General features: G+C 58.6%; 1 protein-coding gene across 3 annotated transcripts in view; it reads right to left on the minus strand.

Annotated features, from left to right (window-relative positions):
* EEFSEC (eukaryotic elongation factor, selenocysteine-tRNA specific) overlaps positions 1–18,957 on the minus strand; it is a 146,521-nt gene that overhangs the window by 60,962 nt on the left and 66,602 nt on the right. For all 3 annotated transcript variants that reach the window (XM_072941988.1, XM_072941990.1, XM_072941989.1), the window contains exons 3-4: positions 18,125–18,221; positions 15,988–16,152 (exon numbers count right to left, since the gene is read on the minus strand). In XM_072941988.1, the coding sequence (XP_072798089.1) occupies positions 15,988–16,152; positions 18,125–18,221 (262 nt within the window). The remainder of the gene's footprint in view (positions 1–15,987; positions 16,153–18,124; positions 18,222–18,957) is intronic.

Consider the following 18,957-nt stretch of genomic DNA (forward strand, 5'->3'; position numbering starts at 1 on the left):
GTGCTGACACTAAAACACGACACGGATGTTGTAAGAAAAGACAGTCAGTTGTGGAGCAATATACCTCACGAGCATAGACACAGAAACGCTAAACAAATTGTTACCAATCAGACCCAGCAATATATAAAAATAACACTCGTGGCCAAATAGGATTAAGTCTAGGAAGGTGACTCTAACATTCAAAAGCCAATAAATGTAACTCATCCCTTAAACAGAATAAAGGAGAAGACCCATCTGATCATTTCAACAGAAGCAGAAACAGCGTTTTGCAGAGTTCAGCCCTTGTCCACGGTAAAGACTCTCAGCAAACGAGGAACAGAGGGCACTTCCTCACTCTGATAAGGAGCACACAGAAAAAGCCCACGGCTACTGCGTGTCTGCTGGTGGAGAAGCACCCTGCCCCGATGCCACAGACAAGACAAAGCCACCTGCTCTCCCCACCTCTGTTGAACACTGCACTGGAGTTCCTAGTGAGGTAATGAAGGCAAGGAAAAAATACGGCAAAAAGAGTAGAAAGGGGGCGTCTGTATTTCCAGATGACGTGACTGTTTACAAAGAAAATCCTAAGGATTCCACAAAACAAGTACTAGATCTAGCAAGTGACTTTAGCAAGGTTGCAGGACACATGATCAACACACATAAGCCAATTATATTTCTATTAGCAGCAAACAATTAGAAAATTAAAAAATCATTGTAATAGCATCAGAGAAAATATTTAGTAACAGATTTAATAAAACATGCGCAAAACTTTGCACTTCACACTGCAAAACATTGCTGAGAGAAACTAAAGACCTAAATCAATGGAAAGCTATACCATGTTCATGGATTAGAATATTCAATATTTATAAAATGTCATGTCTCCAAACTGTTCTATAATTCCACACTATGGCAATCAAAATTCCAACACACCATTTTTAAAAAAGAAATTAAGTTGATTTGAAAATTTGTATAGATGCAAAGGACTTAGAAAGGCCAAAATAAAGGCCTGCTTTCAAAATCTACTCTAAAGCTACAGTAATCAAGACAGAATAAGATTAGAATAAAAGTAGATAGATCAATAGTAATAACAGGGTCCAGACACAGACCCACACATACTCATCACTTGATTTTTTTTCCTACAAAGATGCCAAGGCACTTCAATGGGAGAGGCAAATCTTGTCAATAAATGGTTCTGAAACAAACATGAAAAAAAAAAAACAAACTTCAATCCCTTCTTCACATCATGCACAAAAATTAATCTGGGATGGAACACAGACCTAACATAAAAGTTCAAACTATCAAGCTTCCGGAACCGTGGGGTGGGCACAGGCAAAGATTTCTCAGAGACAAAAAATGCACAGTCCATAAACTAAAAAAATCAACAAGCTCTTCCCCCTCCCCACAAAAAAGTATTTTAAAAAAATCAATGAACTTAAGTTCTCAAAATGAGAAACCTGGAAAAGACACCATCAAGAAAACGAAAAGGCAAGCTACAGCCCGGGGGAAATAACCTCAGCATGTGTCAACTGACCGAGGATGGGTGCCCCTGTGTGCCAGAGCTCCTGTAAATCCACATAAATGAACAACTGAACACAGAAATAGGCCAAAGGGCTGAGCAAGCCTTTTGGAAGCAGTTTATTGAACGGCCAACAGGTGGAGAAGGAAGCAGCCCGTTCCCATCTCACGGGGGCCCGACAGCAACGCAGCAGGGAGCCTCCAGGGGCGGGCAGCCCACGGTAGGAGGGTGGTCCCCAAGGCAGGGTCGAGGCTGGGGACAGGGTTTGTTTGCCCCATGCTGTGTGCCAAAAATCTTGCGCTTACATTTTAAAATGGGACATTTCACATGAAAATGTGGATTTTCAGCTTCTCTTAAAAAATGGCAAGGCCTGGCAGCGGCAGACCTGTGGGCCCACACACAGCTGGGAGCGGCGGTTTGGTGCGTGGAGGTCTCCGTGCGAGTCCTCCTGTGCCCTTTCCCCCCATCTGGCCCCTGCCAGGCCCCTAAGGGCATCTGGGTTTGGGGTCCGGCTCCAGAACCTGCACTTGGAGGGACTCTGGGAGGCGCTGAGAATGAGCAGTGACCTCTGACCTCTGTGGGTGGCTATCAGCTGAAAAGGCCACTGCGTCACCATCTGTACCATCAGTGAGTGGGGAGCTTCCAGTGGCGGCTGTGGGGGAGAGACACAAGGCAGATACCAGTGTGTGTGCAGGAGCCGCCAGGGAGGGTGCCAAAGTGCCGTGAGGATCCCGAGAGGAAAAGCTGAACAAATGAACTGCGCCACGTGTTAACAGACGGCGCACAGCCGTAAAAACCTGTAATGGCAGCCTCGCCTACCAGCATAACAAACCTCAACATAATGTTGACTGAAAGAGCACGCTTGGAGGAGGAGTAGGCCATGTGACCACCCACCTGCAGCTTTAAAACACAAAACAATGTGATCTAACATTTGTGCACACAAACGTAGCTGGGAGAAGTCTCTGTATCAAATTCCAGAGAGAGATACAGCCGTCAGGGCAGACTCACGAGTTCAGAGATATTATCAAGTTCCCTCTAAAAGTAAATCTAATGTTAAAGGTGTGTTGGCGAAACCACAACGAAGGACAGGTCAGCACAGGTAAGGCACCGCGGGCACAGACCTGGGAAGAGCCGGGAGGGGCAGGACGGAGGGCGGGCGGGCGCCAGGGCAGCCGGTGCCATCCACATGGTCGTGTGAGGACGGAACTCGGCTGCAGGTGGGGAGGCAGAGGGTGCACACAGCAGGGGGTGGGGAGTAGAACCAGGCACAGACGGCCCCGCAGGCTGGACAGGATGTGGACGCTGCATGGCGCCGAGGAGGAGCAGGAGGAGGGACATGGTGGCGTCCACTGCCCTGCCTCTCTGGCCCATCTTCCTCCTTCACAGGCCCATCGCTCAGCCTGGTCACGTGTCACAGTTCTCAGAAAATAAAAGGTCTCTTCATAAACCGTCAGCTGATACCCCTCACCTACAAGTGCAGACCAGCCGTCGAGGAGGACCCCCGTCCCGGACACTGGAGCATGTGCCTTCCACTCTGGTGTCTCGTGGGCACCCCACACACACCCCGGTCTTCCTGCACCCCCGGGGCCACCACCTGTCTTGTCACACAGCAGAGGTCCGGGAGCCACCAGTCACCCCCCAACCCCCACATCCAGTGCATCAGCCTGTTCTCTCCCTGAACCACCCTGGACCAGACATCGTCACCCTCACCTGGATCCACACAGCTCCCCACACCCACTCTGGCCCCTCCAGTCAGACCTCACCCCAGCCAGGGCACCTACTCCCTGCCCCCCACTTCCCTACCTAAAACCCTTCAGGGCTTCTCCTTGCTCTCGGGGTAAAGGCAGATGGTGGGAGGGTGCTCCCTGGTCAGGCAGCCCTAGGAGTGCCCAGAAGCCCACTCAGGCCCCCTGTGAGGCTCTGTTAACTAGGGAAGGGGCTCTGGCCTGCACAGTGCAGCCCCCGCCCCCACACTGGACAGGCCACCAGGCCTCCAGGGCCTGTTTGCACACAGCCATTTAAAGGAGCAAACAGACCATACATTTCAACGGCTCCAACCCTATAATGTCAACTGGTTCATCAAAATGAGCTGAGTCATCATGGAAAGATGAAATTATATGCAGCGTTCTAGGAAAAGTTGTGTAGTTCAAGGGAAGAGGGGAAGATAAATACATTTTAGAAAGATTTCCAAACTCAGATAAAACGATTACTTTTGTGCTTCACGACTATATGATGTCTGCCACTGAAAAAGAGTGGTGCCAGCTTGTGGGTGGCGGGGACGGAGGACACACAGCAGCACACGGAACACGGTCCCACTGGTGTCGTGCTGTCCCCACATGCCAGGGGCCAAGGAAGATGGCATGGCTATTGTCCAGCGGATGGAACTGAAGGTCATTTTTACATCCTTTTCTAATGATAAGCATTTACATATTTTAATCTGAAGAAAACATTAAAATGTGAGTCTTCCCCATGCACCTGGGGAGGAACGAAGCTTTCTCTGAATCCCCACAGTGGATGCCTTTGCTGGTCTGAGACCGGAAATGGAACAGGGGTCCTGCAGGCCAGGGGTGGCGGCCACATCCATCACACAGATCTCACCAGCCCGGGATGCCCAGTTCTGTCAAGGTGAGACCCCCACGTGTACCCCAGGCCCAGCTCGCCCCAGTGGCTGAGCACACACTGCTCCCACGAGGACAGGACAGGTCTGCCTGCAGGGAAGCCACACGGAGCAGAGGGAAGTCCGGAAACGGGAGGAGACTCGGTGCCAACAGCCTGCAGGTCCTGACCTGGTCGTGCTCACGACAGGAGCAGGCAGACTGCCAGCCACGCAGCAGACGCTGTCCCCTGTTACCTGCGCTCACCTACACTGGTCTCTCACCAGTAATCAAACACTGATGAGCTAGCACACCCACCCCTCTGGGCACAGTGCACCCTCCAGCGCTGGCCCAGCTGCTGTCCTGGAGGTGGGGGCAGCCACGTCCCTCCGTGGGTCTCCCAGGTATGATGCGGCCCAGCGGCAAGGGAGGGGGGTCAAAAGCCAGTTCCAGAAAGGGCTCTGCGAGCAGCCCTGCATGCACACGACGGGTCCCGATGCAGAGAGAGGTGCGTTTTTAGAAGAAATTCGCAGCAGGCCCTCTGACAGGAAGTACCGAAATGCAGCCACAAGAGAAGGCCCTCCCCACACAGGAAGCCCAAGCACGGCGCCACGCTCCGCCCCCCCGGCCCTTGCACCTGTGGACAGTGCTGCCTGCTCTCCGGTGAGCCCTGGCTCAGACCAGGGGCTCCACTTGGGCCAGCCTGGCCCCAGGCTCCACCACACCCACTGGCTGAGCCTCCCAAGTGGTCGGCCACAGCCCGTAGCCTGCCATTGCTGTCACCGAGAAGATGAAAATCTTCAAGCTGCAAGTCCCCAGGCCCCTCTCATAAGCCGTGCGCATTCTAGGGCCCCGGACGGCTGTGCAGAGAGTCCGTGTGCGCGGGCCGCAAGCAGCTCAGGCGCGTGTCGACATGTGGGTCTGCTTTCAATCGTGCTGGGACAGTTCTACCTGATAAACAAAAACAGATCCAAAATAACCTTTGGCAGGAGGCATGTTTTTAAAGGAGGAGACGGTCCGAACGCACTGGCAAGAGCAATGCTTAAGCAAACAAATCTGGTCAAGTCAACATCCACCGTGTACATCAAAAAGCCCCTCGCGGACTCCCTGTGACCCGAGGCCGCGGCTGCCAAGGGGGCCGGAACGGGACAGGCTACACACTTCCGGCCCTGGTCCTGCATTTCATTCAGGTCATCGGATCAGATCCTGAGTCGGGGCCAGGAGGCCAGCACTGAGCTCCCAGCAGGAGAAGGCAGAGCCCTCGCCGATGGCCCTGCTGGGCTGGCAGCAGGGCGGGTCAGCGGGCGACACAGGGCCCTGTGCCCTGGGAGGGTCTCAGCCCCGCTCAGGGACATGGCCAAGTTCCCAAGGCATGCCTGTGAGGAGTCCACCCCAGCCTCCGCGCCGATAACCCAGCGGAACTCTCCACGCTCACGCCCCTCCAACTATGAAGCACCGAGGGCCATGGAGCCGGGGCCGCCAGACAAGGCCCCACACGGCAGGCAAGGCATGGAGCCCAGCGCGGGGCCCCAGGGTGCCCGGCGGCCTCTCGCCTGGGCTGCCCACCTGTCCCTGAGCAGGGTCACGAGCCAGGCCATCCAGCCTGTCCCAAGGGTGCAGGCTGGGCCCAGACTCTCAGCCACCAGCTCAGCCCTTCCCTGTCCCTTCAGGAGACACCCTCCCCTCCACCCTGCTGTCCCCGAGGCGCAGACGCTCTGAGGGCTCCCTGTCCTCAGGCCAAGCCCCTCCACCGCCTGGCTTCCCGAAGTTCTAGAACCTCCAAAGGGGCCGGTCCCTCCACAGTCTCACCGCCGACATCACGGCTTACACATGTCCACCACGCACGTTTCCGGGACACTGCTCTCACCAGAGCCACACTGGAGTCGGCCGGAGCCCAGGCCACATCACCCCAGACCCCAGGGTCAGCTCGGACCAGGGACGACCCCGGAAGTCTGCAGAGCCTGAGGCCAGCACTGCTGGCAGGCGCAGGGTCTCCCCTAAGGACCCCTAAGGAAAGTGGGCCTGGGGCGGCTCCAACCAGGGAGGGTGTAACCTTAGAGACAGGCCACGGGCGGGAGGCAGTGGCCGCTTGCGTGGAGTGCTGGGGGGAGGGGAGAGAAAGGCGGGGGCACGGGAGGGGGGCAGGAGCCTGGGAGGGCGAGCTAAACCTGCTGGGAAGGGCGTAAGGGGGCAGCCGCGGGCACGGTGGGCAGGGCCGAGCATCCCCGCGGGAGCCGGATGACTGCGGGCCACCAGCAGGGCGGGGGACGGGGCCCCTGAGGCGGCTCCCCGGGAGGAGGAGGAGGCCCCGCACCGCACCGCGGAGCCAGGCTGGCCGGCTCCCCTCGGAGGCCCCAGCAGAGAGTGGCCGTGTGCGGGGCAGGCAGGGTGAGGCCGTGGCGGGGGAGAGGGAAGGGCGGAACAGAAGCTGCTCTTTCTCTGGTTCTTTGTATTTGTTCTTTCCTCAGAGCCACACAAGGAACAGATGAACACAAGCTTGTTGTAAAAGATCTGAACAGCAATTACATGGACTAGAACATGAAAGCACTCTCTCAGCCCTGAATCCCCCCTCCCTCCCCCAAGATGGAACCACTGTTCACAGTTAGCTGCGCCTCCTTTCAGATCTTTTCTGCCGCAGTTACACACAAACACATGTGCACATGTGACAGCTTTCCTGTACGGATGGGACGAAGCTCTGCGTGTCCTGCCACGACTGCTGGCGCATCTCCCACTTCGTGAATGTCTCCTGGGGGCCCTCGAGGACCGGGCGGCTCGCCCGTGGTCCCTGCACCTACAGCTACATCACCCTTCGGGGCCGCACACGGAGCCTGTCTGTCCGCACTGCGCAGACCTGCACCCCGTTTGCCCTCTGGGCTGCTGTGCTCGGAGGGGCAGAGAGAACAGACTCAGTGACTGGTCCTCCCAGGAAGCAAGGAAGTCGCGGGCTCCATGGCCCCGCTGCCACCAGAGATGCTGATCTGGTGGAGGGTTCCCTGGGCCCCTAGCAGACTGTGCCCGGGGAGGGGTGCACAGAGTTCTGAGCCAGGGCCCCTACTCCACCTCCTGCCAGCCACGTAACCCTGGGCAAGTCACCCCTCCCCTGGGACCCGGAGGCCACCTCCTTTCTGAGAAAATGTCCCCCACACACTCCGCCCCCATCAGGGCCCCATGGAAGGAAGGCATGTGTCCAGGCAGGCAGCTGGGTGAAGGGAACCTCAGATGTCAAGGACATTCCGGTCATCACGACGGAGGGGCGTGCCCGCGTCATCCAGCGGGTCAAGGCGGGACCTTGGTCAGGGCACCAAGGTCGGGAGGCCTGCGGGCAGCCAGCACCCGAAGGGTTAAGTGGCCCGCTGCCTAGGCCGCCTTCCTGCCCACCCGCCAGCCCGCAAGGACTGCATTAGGCGGCCAGAGATGGGCTGCCGTATGGTTCGCATTAGCGCAGCTCTGCTTGGCAACGTTCCCTCTGGCCGGCTGCCTTTCCTCCCTGCCCCAGCCACTCTCGGCCCCAGCTCAAAAGAAAATACCGGGATCCACACAGAAACCCGCGCACTCCCCTCCTGTCTCTTACCCGTCCCGAATAAAACAGGCTCCTCAACTCCTGACCTTCCGCCCAGTCATCCCGTTTGCTTTTTGGCGGCGGTGGCGGCAGGGTCCCGGCGGCCGGCGGGTACGGCGCTGCCCTCCCCGCTGCCGGACGCCTCGCAGGCCAGCACGGGCCCCAGCGTCTGTCACCCTAAGGGACGCAAACACCCCAGGAACACCCTCCCTCCACCCTAAAGGGCCAACAGTGGGGGGCCCCCAGGCCTCACCTTTCAGGACTGGGAAGGCGCCCAAGCCCAGAACAAGAGGAGGGCTGCGAGGCTTTGAGCTCAGGAATAAAACCTCAGGAGAAACAGTTGAAGCTTGCTTTTTAACTCTTCTCATCTTTCCTTCCCGGAGGCCCCGGGGCAGTGGCTGGACACACCAGCTCGCCTTCCCCTGCGCTGCCCAGCGCTTCAGCCCCTGGGCCAGCTCGCCTCCTGGACCTCCCCTCCAGCTGAGTGTCCCAAACACCTCAAAGTTACTGAAACCCAGCCCACGCCCCCCGTGTGGCCTCTGCCCTCACCCCTAGACCTTTCCCGGCTCCCCCTCAGTGACGGCTCCACCCCCACCTGCTACTCCAGCCAGAGACCCAGGGGCCGTCCTGGACGTGGCTCTCCACTGGCCTGGCCCGTGTCCACCCCATCAACACAGCTTGCTACTGCCACCTCCTAAATGTCCCCAAGCCCCCCTGCGCTGCTACCCGCTCAATCCAAGCCACCTCAACCCACCTGGACTATGCAACAGCTTCCTAACTGGTCCCCAGAAGGGGACCCTGGGCCTCCTTGAGCCCACCCTCCATTCTGTCTGCCTCTCCACTGCAGACACACACACGCAAGCACATACACTCCACTCCGCTCTGCAAAACTGCATTTCTACAAGAGATTAAACTCTAGCAGATGGAAGCCTATGGCCCCACGTGGGCCGTTTCCACCTGCCACTACAGCCCTCTCATTCTGCCTGTTTTCTGGGCACTAGCTAAAACGACTGCCTTCTGCGTCTTCAAGTGCACTACGCTGCCTACCCCCACAGGGCCGCTGCACCTGCGTTTCCCCTGTCCGAGCGCTCTCGACACCAGAGCCTCGGCATCCGTCACCCTCAAGAACGGCTCTGCTCCCGGTAGCCCTCCTCCTCCTCCACATCCAGGAACCTGCTCGGACCCGTGGCCCAGGTCAGCTCCCTAGCCGCCGGCTTCCCAGTCGGGAAGAGGCCATGCCTCGGGCCGTAGATCCACATGTGCATGTCTGCAGGGAAAGGGGAGGCGAGCGGGCAGGTGTGATCACCCAGCCAGGGCTGGGCTCGGCCTGATCTCACAGCCCTGCGTGTCCTCACCAGCGCTCGTCCCTGACAGCAAGCCTGGGAGGTGGCTGTGTGGCCCAGCAGGACTGGACCAGCCCCCAAGCCTGGCTCAGCCTTTCTGTGCTACCCTTGCCCAGAATCATCGCACTCAAGTACTTTTGAAAAGTCAGGAGAAAAACATTTGTAATGGTTGGAATTTATTTTAAAATAAGAACATGTTATAAGGTATTTCAGCAAAACTTCAAACAGAAGCAGGCAACTGCCTTCGCTTTTTAAGAAGACGTCTCACCTACCCTTTCCCCATGATTATTACAAGTTGAAGCCTGTGAACAATTAAGACAATGTTGATGGTATTTGTAGTGTTGTTTTATTCCTTAAAAGAAGGAAGTACAAGTATTCAGTGTAAGTGGTACACTTGCTCCATGCCCACTCAGGAAACATTCAACTTTCCTTTAAAGAAAAAGATAAAAGCAAAGTCACGGCAGACTCCGAGAGAACAGGGCAGTTAGGCCCCTGAGCCACGCACCACGGGCTGCCGGCGGCCCGCCTCTCCCTGTGCTGCTGACCCAGAGGGGCTGCTTCCTCTGCCCGGGGAGGGGGTCAGAGGGTGTGGCGGCGCAGCTAACACCTCCTGGGCTCTGCCTGAGTCAGACCTGGCTGTGGCCGCGAGCCCTCCTGCCCGTCCCTCCGGCCCCGCAGCGGCCGTGCTCCCCCCAGCTCTGACAGGTGGCCCGCTCTGTCCAGGGAGCAGCCCCTCCTCAAGGAGGTGTTCCCACCCGCGGCACCGCAGCCCGCGCTGCCCCAGCACTCAGAGCGCGGGTGTCAGGTCACGTCTCCCCCCAGACCCACTGCCCCTCGCCCTCTCCCTGGGCACCGGCCTGGCCCTGGCGCACAGCAGGTGCCCAGCGACGTGCTGAACAGACAGGCTGGCCTTGTCCCGTGAAGTCCTCCTCGACTCCCACTTTCCTCACCAGCAAAGCAGGACTGTGGTTCCACTGTCTCGTGTCAGGGAAGGAGGCAGAGGCTCGTGGGGTAACGCCGGGGCCACACAGCAAGTGGCAAGTCAGGGGCCTGAGCCAGGTCTGCCCCAGCCCTGGTCAGGGCTTCCCCGAGCTGCCTGATGATGAGCATGCCCTGGGATGGTGGGTACAGACATCAATTCCCTGGCTCCCGCTGATGGGGATTCAGGGACCGGGGGTGGGCCCAAAAACTAACAGCCCTCCTGGTTGTTGTTGACCATTCTTCAGAAGACACCTCAGGGTCCCCCGCTCTGACCTGGGCCTGGGGGCCAAGACCATCTCCGCAGAGTGTGTGAAAAGCTGAGGCCTCCCCGGCCCGATGACGGACCTGCTGTCATAGGGCCTGGCCTCCCAGCACAAGAAGCTGGCAGGGACAGCTGCCTTCAGGATGGACCCCCCACAGCGGCTTCAGTCCATGTGAGAAGGACGGGGTCGGGGGCTCAGCGGCCTCCTCCCGCCCACCAGGGAGATTGGGATGGGGTCAAGAGCACACGTCTCAGACCCCAGCCGCCAGAGTTTGAATCCGGGGTGCTCCCAGATCAGCCTGGAGAAGACTAAATGTCCCATGTCTGCTCCACACCCTGTGAGGCAGGGATGACAGCACGTCCCAGCTTGGTTGGAAGTGGAGGGCAAACACTTGAGAAGGCCGTAGCCCAGAGCTGGTTCTCAGCACTGCTCAGAGCATCTGACAAAAAATCCTACCTCTGCTGCGCACCCCGGGGCCCCACCGGGCCACGCCAACACCCCGCTGCACTTCAGTGCTCACAGGTCTAAGAGCCGTCTGAGGCTAAGCGGAGAAAATGCCGGGCCCAGCTGGCGCAAATGCGGCCGCCGGTGCATGGGCTCTCGGGGGCCGCGCACACCAGGAGGAAAAGTGCGCTCGGTTACAAGGGGGCCAACCGCAAAGGAACGGGGGGAGCAGCCGCGGGCTCTCGGGAGACTGGTGTCAAGGCCCCTGGGACTGAGGCCCGGGGGCACGCTGGAGAAACTCCTCAGGGAAAGCGCCCGTGGAGGCAGCAGCCTGCTGGGCCTCTGGCACGCCCAAGCTCCTGCCTGCTCTGAGCTCAACCTTCCCTTGCTCGCTGCCCACCCCGCCTCGCGGGTCCTCTCAGGCACTGGGCACGTTACAGCCGTCACCCCTAGTCGGCACCACACCACGTGCCCTCTTCTAGAGGCGGGGACAGGGGGGCACATGGTGTCTTCTGGGCTGTGATGGTCAGAGGTCAGAGAAGCACCTGGAGTGAGGAACCTGCCCGGGGCCCAGTCTCGGGTCCCTCTTTCTCCTGCTCTGTGGTCTGTGGCTCCAAGGGTTTCTGACGTCACAACCCTGACAGCCAATCACCAGTCACCCTGGGATGGTAGGTACAGTGATGGTAGAAACATCACTAGCTAAAATCCCAAGGTCAAGTCTTGGCAGAAGGACCCCCAGGTTGAGGACAGAAAGAGCCAAAGTGCCAGAGAAGGACAGTGAGCATCGGGCTGCCTGGCGCTTTGGCCATCCCGTGTCTGAACGGGGCTTGGTTTTTCCCCTTCGCTCCCTGTGCCCCAACATTTCCTCCAGAAGCTAATGGGCCCCAGCTGGGAGTGGATGTGGGCAGCAGCCACAGGGCCAGGGTCTGACAGGCTCCGGTGGCCGCCCTGGCTGGGGAGGCGGGGAATGCGACTGTTTATTTGGAATGGCCGTGCCCCGCCTCCGAGGGAGTTCAAGCGGTCAGAGGTGCCCAAGTCAATTAGTGAAATCTGATGGGGATGTCACCGGGCCTGGAAGACAGCCATCCAGTCTGGAGCCCGCCCCCAGTGCCCTCAGTGCCGCCGGTGACGGTGAGGGAGGCCGCAGCAGAACCCCCCCACCCAGGGTCTCCGTGGAGTTCCCAAGGCAGTGGGCATGGAGCACAGGGCCTGGTCTTCAGAGCTGGCCGAGCGACCTCACATGCTTCTCTGGGGGCTTAGCGCCCAAGCCCGGGTTTTCTCGCCGGCTGGGTGGTGACCACGGGGAAGAAAGGGTGGGCTGAGCGGCCAGCAGTGCACCTCCGACTCCACCACCAGCCTGCAAAGCCTCATGACACCAGCGTCATCCTCACGGCAGCCCCAGATGGTGAGCTGGGGGCTGCAGCTCCTCAAAAGAAAGTCAAAGCTCAGAGGCATCAAGGGCCCTGCCCCAGACGACAGGGGACTTAAGGCTCTTTCTGACTTCTGTCCTTTCATCCAAAATCTGTATTCATTGTCTGGAGGCTGCTGTAACAAATGACCACAAGCTGGAGGCTTGAAGCGTCAGGAATTTATTCTCTTGCAGTTCTGGGGCTGGAAGTCCAAACCATTGTGCCAGTGGGGCTGGCTGCCTCTGGAGCCTCTAAGAGAGTCCCTTCCACCCCTGAGCCCTGGCTCCGGGCACTAAACCCCGGTCTCAGCCTCTGGTCTCACCCGCCCCCATCTCTGTGGATCCCTGTGTGGAACCTGCTCTCATCAGGTGGCCTCGACTTGAGATCCTCACCTTCATCACCTCTGCCAAGACTCTCATTCCAAATAAAGCCATAGTCTGAGGTTCTGGGTAGATACACCTTAAGTGGGGCACAATTCAAACCACTACAGTCCACCCTCTGGTCCCCATTTCACATCCATCTCATGTGCAAAATGCTTTCACCCCATCCCAGTATCCCAAATTCTCATCCCATTACAGCATTAACTCTAATTAGGTCCCAAATCTCACCTAACTCTCATTAGCTCAGAATTCTCATCCTCTGAGTCACCTAAGTAGCCATGGGTGATGGCAATGGTCTATCATGGAGCAAGACGCCCTCCATCTGTGGGCCTGTGACACCAGAAAACAAGTTTTCTGCTCTCAAAATACAGGCATAGGGAGAAAATGGAAGGAACTCAGAGGTCACGGGTCCCAAGTAAGTTTGAAACCCAGCAAAACAAATTCCACTGGGCTCCCAGGCCTGAGAATGACCCTCTGAGGCTTGGCCCCCGCCCACTGAGCCCACGGGAGTTCCCCTGGCCTGGCCCCGGGCTCGCCTCTCTGTCCTCCACCTGTGTGTCTGGAGCTCGGCCCTCGGACTCCTCTCCCTTCGTCTTGGAGGACGACACGCGTCGTGGCTAAGTGTTCCACCAGTCATTTCCTGCATGTGGAGTCCAGGAAGTCCAACTGCTTTTTTTTTTCTTTTTTTTTTTTTAATGTTACTGGGTCTCTGTCCTGTTCCGACCAGGCTGGCAGTGTTTTTGCTGATGGAACACTCTCAAAAACCTGTGGGTCTCTCACTTGCGTCAAGGGGGTCTATGCCATTCTGCAAGAGAGCTCTCCACAGACCCTTTCTGGAGAAGCCCAGCTCTCTCCTGGCTTTTGCTGAGACATCTGTCCGGATCCGGGAGCCACACACCCAACCTCTTCAGCGAAGGCTGTCCCAGCCTCACCCTTGGCCCTTCTCCAGCGCATGCTTTCCAAAGTGAATTCTCCACCTTCAGCAGCCTTTGGAATCTGAACCGGCCGAGAATCTCCCACATCAGGGGCTGGTTCCTTCCGCTAACAGCTCCTTCCTCAGTTCACTCCTTTCCTCTCACATTGTGCTATAAGCAGCGGAGGAGGAGCTCAGCTGCACCTTCTACGCTTTGTTTGGAAAACTCATCAACCACATGTTCATGGCTTCTGAGTTCTGCTTTGAAAAGGAGGTGGGGCAGAGCAGGTGCAGGAAAGCAAGAGGAGACCTAAACTCGTATTTGCCAAGCGCCTCGTGCGCCCAGGGACCACGGTCCAGTGCCTGGGGCTCTGACAGGCAAGCTCATCTCCATGGGGCGAAGCGAGCAGCCGAAGACCTCGGAGCCTGCCCCCACTCAAACACCCCTATTGGCTTAGCAGGGGGGCCCTCTGCCCCCGGCCTCCCCACGCTCGTGGGCCTAGCATGGCAGCCACTGGCCTGTCATCAAACACGTCTGCCTCCCTCCAGAGCCTCAAGTACCCCCGTGTCAAAGCCGATCCCCCCAGAGCTCTCTTCTGACACCCCCTCCTACTCCCATTTGCTCTCCCAGGCTGCAAACGTGCCTTCTCCCAGGGCAGAGGGGTACCCATCAGGGTGGGCCCTCGGGGTCTCCTCAGGGAGCACAGGGAACGGGAGGAAATTTAGCATGGGATTTATTCTCTGTTCTAGCTAAGAACTGACACGTAATCACTCTGATCAACTTAATTTTGTTAAATAAAAGGATAGTTTATTTTCATAATTTTGTGCTTTATTTTTTAAGATTTGCACTTTCGGTCCCTGGTGCAACGTGGATTTGATACGGGACTGACGGCTTTCAGAGGAGGGTCTACAACGTCCAGAAGTGGAGGGACTATAACCCATGGTGTCAGGGGACCCCAGGACTCAGACGGGAAGGGCCTTGCCCTCCACTCCTGCTACGGCCCCAGGGAGCCCTGCAGCCTGGCCAGCCTCAGGCTTGTAAGAGGGTTTTCTTTTGGGTGGTCCTCCCTGGTCAGGAGACCCTTCCCTCTGACCCCTAGGCCTGCAGGAGGAAGCAACAGGCACATCACCACGCAATGAGCCGGGGGAGAGAGTGAAACCTGAGGTGTCCTTGACCTGGGGAGCCCTGGTCACTCCTCTCACTCCTGCGATGCCCTTTCCTGTAACCACCCCCGCTGCCCTAGACCAGGAACGGCCAACACCAGGCTCAGTACCAGCAGCGCTCCCTGGCCTTCCCCTGCTCAGGGCAGACCCTGCAGTCATGGACTCCCCTCCAGGGTGATGGTGAATTTCACGTGCCCACTTGGCTGAGCCACAGAACCCCGGTCGTTGGTTAAGCATTATTCTGAATTCCTGTGATGAGATGAACATTTACATGAGCTGACTCTGGGTACAGTAGGTGACACTCCACAATGTGGGTGAGCCCTGTCCAATCAGTTGAAGGCCTGAACAGAACAAGACTGACCTCTGCAGAGGAGGAGGAAATTCCGCAGCCAACAACCTCCAGACTCAAATCGCAGCTCTCCCTGGGGCTCCAGACTGCTGGCCTCCACTGCAGATTTTGGACTTGCCAGGCCTCATAATCGTGGGCCAATTCCTTAAAATCTCCGTGTGCATACACACACACACCCTTTTGGTTCCATTTCTCCGAAGGACGCTGACTAATACACCTACTGAGCCAGGCAGCCTTGGAATCCGCATCTGCACAGTCCTCCAGGGAGAACCGCCAGTTCACACACCAGCTGAATCCATCCGCCTGGCAGTGGGCACGGCGGCAGTTGGCACTGTCCGCGGCTTGGTACATGTGGCCCAGGGCACGCTCCACTGCCCTACACGCCAGCCTCCTCTGAGACAGAGCACTCCCCTGGGCCCCAGAATTCCTGGGACAGCCTCCCCAGTTCTAACCAGCCCTTGCTCCACCCCTGTATTCCCTGTGAAGGAGAAGGGCAGCCTGGAGGCTAAGTTTTTCTTCCCCAGTAAACAAAAACCACAAGAAAAGCCCACTGAAGGAAAACACCAAGGCCCTGGACACCTTCTAAATCCAGAAGTCACCAGAAGGTGGGGTGACAGGGAGGCCCCAGCTGCCTGTCCTTCCCAGAGGTCTCCCAAGGACGACCTGGCAGCCGCCCGTGTCCCAGGAATGTGGACATCCTCTGGGTGTCCAGACTGTGCGACTGAGCAACACAAAGTCCTAACTGTGTTTACCTCGACATTCTCGTGGTTACGCACAAGGTACCCAGAAACGAGCCCACAAGAACTTGCCACCTGCCTCGGGGGCTCACACCCAGCGCCCTCCCCCGGGGGCATGGCTCCTGGGCCCACGCACCTTGTGGAGCCCTGGTTCCACTGTCTGTAAAGAACACTCCTCGGGAGGCTCCAATAAACGGGTGCTGCTATGAGAATCGGGGAGACTGGTAGCTCTAGAACGCAGGCAGGGCAGGACAGAAGACAGCGCGGAGCAGAACCAGCCCTGGAGCAGGCCAAGGGGCTGTCCCCTCTCTTCCCACTGGAGGGAGGGACCAAGAGGAAGCACACAGGAGACTGACCTTGAGGGCGGGGATCTCCACACTGTCGCCGAGGCTGACGGAGCCTGAGAGGATGGTCCCTGTCATCACCGTGCCTTGGCCTTTGATGGAGAAGCAGTGGTCCACAGACATGAGGAACGGTCCCGACGGGTCTCTTGCTGGGATAGGAATCTGGGACGTCAGGAGCTAGAAAAGAGATGCAGGTGCCACACCCCGTCGGGATCAGGGCTGCACGGCGCAGGCGGAGCAGGGTGTAGGCTTCAAGTAGGGCCGGGCAAGCTGCCCGGGAGATTGGAAGCTGGGCCCCCTGACCTCATTCCAGACCCCTGCCCCACTCTCAGCTCCTTCTCTCAGCGCGGAGGACCCTCCTCCACCCTCTCCCGCCAGGGTGACCGCGGCAGCGTCCTGACGTCACACGTGGGCACAGCACCCCCAGGCCAGCCTCCTGATGCCCAGGGCTCAGGGGTTATTGCCATCCAGCCCCCAGGTCCCACGGTGGCCCCACCTTGGCCCCCCCCCACGCCTGGAAGCTCCCCAGCCAGTGTCACCTCCCCCCGTTCCCTGATGCTGTCTCGGGAAGGGCCCCCCTGCCCTGTGTGTGCCGCCCAGGTAGCATACTGTTGGGATCATCTGCTCGTTCGGCTCCCCTTCCGGGCAGTGCGCACCCCCCACCCCCGCCCCATGGACAGGGAGAGCAGGGAGGGTCCCGGGCAGCTGGCTGCGTCTGGGGTGAAGGCCGCGCCCCCGCCCGGCAGAGACCCAGGGCCCGCCGCCCCTCCGCCGTGGGGCCGCTCTGCCCATGCTGCTGACTCTCCCTGGGCTTCAGCCTCGACCAGCCCTGCTTTCCTCCGCCGCCCACCCGCTCGGAGCTGTGGCCAGAGCTGATCACAAGAAACAAACGGACGTCAGTGCTGCACTATCCCTTGTCTTCTCTGCCTTCTGCTTTTGTTGGAGAACAAACTGTCAGCAGAGCATCTGGTAGTGAGTGCTCCAAACCCCCAGCCTTGTGATGACACTTCTTTCAGAAAAAGACTAGTCTCAAAACTGGCGTGCGTGGCCTGAGCTTTCAGCAGAGCCTCCCACAGAGCTCGGGAGCACCTTCGCTGGCAGCGTTTCTGTGCATTTTGCTTTAATACAAGTAATCGTCCCGCGTTCCTAGACGGTGCTCCCTAGAGCTGATGAAAAAGTAGGGAGTTTACCCAGAAGACGTCTGCTTTGCTAAGTCAGCAAGGTCGCGTAATCACAGAAACGGGGGCAGAGCCCACGGCCACACCTGATCTCAGCTCCGTGGGCCCAGTGCAAGTAGGCCCCCAAGCCAGCCCCTGCCATCAGCGTGGACCTGAGCCCCAGCTCTAGCTCGCACTCACTGTGAGGCCTGGGCAAGTTGCTCGACCTTTCTGAAGCTCAGATTCTTTCCTGGCAAAATGCGGATAAATAAACTTCACCCTCTACGAATCCTGATGATCCCACAAGACAAGAACTCAGCGCAGCGCCCGGCACGTGACAGCCAACCTCACCATCAGAGCAAACCCGATACACACCACCCCGGGCACGTTTTATATATCAGCACAAACTCCACAAGCTTAGCGGTGCCGCTGTCTCCCCTGCTGTGCAAGTGAGGGACTGAGGCAGGGAGAGCAGGTCACAGAGGGAGGCGGTGGGGCCGGCACTGGGGCCACTGCAGCCCCTGCGCTGCCCGGAGCGCTAAGCAGAGGGATACACCCGCACCCTGGCCGCCCTGGGCGCCTGCGGGATGGCTGGGCTCCCTCGCACAACCACCGAGCCAGGAGGAATGGACAAGGATGCATGCTACACTGCCCCACTGCTGTGCCTCAGCCTGGGGGGACACACAGGAGGGGCTAGCACAGTCCCAAGGACTGGAGTGGGTGACATGGCCCCAGGAGCCCAGGCTGTGGGGGCTGCCTTGTGGAGGAGTTTGACAGGAGAAAGGAAGAAGGCAGGCTTGCAAGGATGTGGACAGCTCTGCAGAGCTGTGGGCCGTGGCGAGGGAGGCCTTTGGTCCTGTTCTGGTTTGAGGTGAGGGAGGTGAGGGAGGCGGCAGTGAGGGGTGAGTGGGGGGGCCTCAGGCTGAGCAGGAACAGGGGGCCACTTGTGTGGGGCCGGGGCCACAGGCAACCTGGACTCAAGCTGACGGTACCTCAATGAGCTCGGAGATGCCCTGCGGAGCTTCTGTTTCGGGGGCCTCTGGCCCCCCAGGCCTGGCCGCCACGGGTATGATCGGTGCGCCTCGGAACCTGGAACAGAGAAGCGAGTCCCAGCACGGCCCCCAGCTGCCGCAGCCCGCCAGCGGGCCGCGGCACCCCCACTGGCAGCCGAGGGAGCCGAGGCCCCGGGCTGAACGAAGGGATCCGAAAGGGTCTCTGCAGCCTCCCTGAGGAGGAGCCCTGAAGCCTGGCCCCTAGACCTGTGAGTGAAAGGCCCTGACAAGACCCCTGGATCCATGCAGCCTCCAGCAGACGCTCGGGAGACGCTGGAGGTGAGAAGTGCCTGCAGGTACACCTGGAGGCTCACGGCACCCCTCCCTGGCCCTCCCTGGCACCTGCCTCTTTAACGAGACTCTTAGCATGAGTTCATGTTTATCTTTTCCACTGGAAAACAAAAACCCAAAACCAGAAAAGAGAAAACACACGGCCCCCGTCCCTCACTGTGGTGTGCTTCCTTCCAACCTCGGGTTTTCCGTGCACTGCCAAGGAACGACTCTTTTCACATTTTGGTTATGGTGTTCATACAGTTTCACGCCCTTCTAGCTTATTCACCCTGATACCCCAACATAAAGAAGGGGTGCAGCGGCTGAGCTCTCCCTCTGTGTGTGCTCGGCCGCACAGGCAGGGCTCAGCCCCACTGCAGAGAAGCCGAGTGGCTGGCCCAAGGCCACAGGGCTGCAGGAGTCCAGAGTCCAGGCCTCTTCCACGGAGGCCGAGAGGGTGACAGGAAGAGCCTGTCCTCAGGCCGCAGGGAGGCTCAGCCGCA

Source organism: Vicugna pacos, chromosome 17 (assembly GCF_048564905.1).
Source record: "Vicugna pacos chromosome 17, VicPac4, whole genome shotgun sequence".
NCBI lineage: Eukaryota > Metazoa > Chordata > Mammalia > Artiodactyla > Camelidae > Vicugna > Vicugna pacos.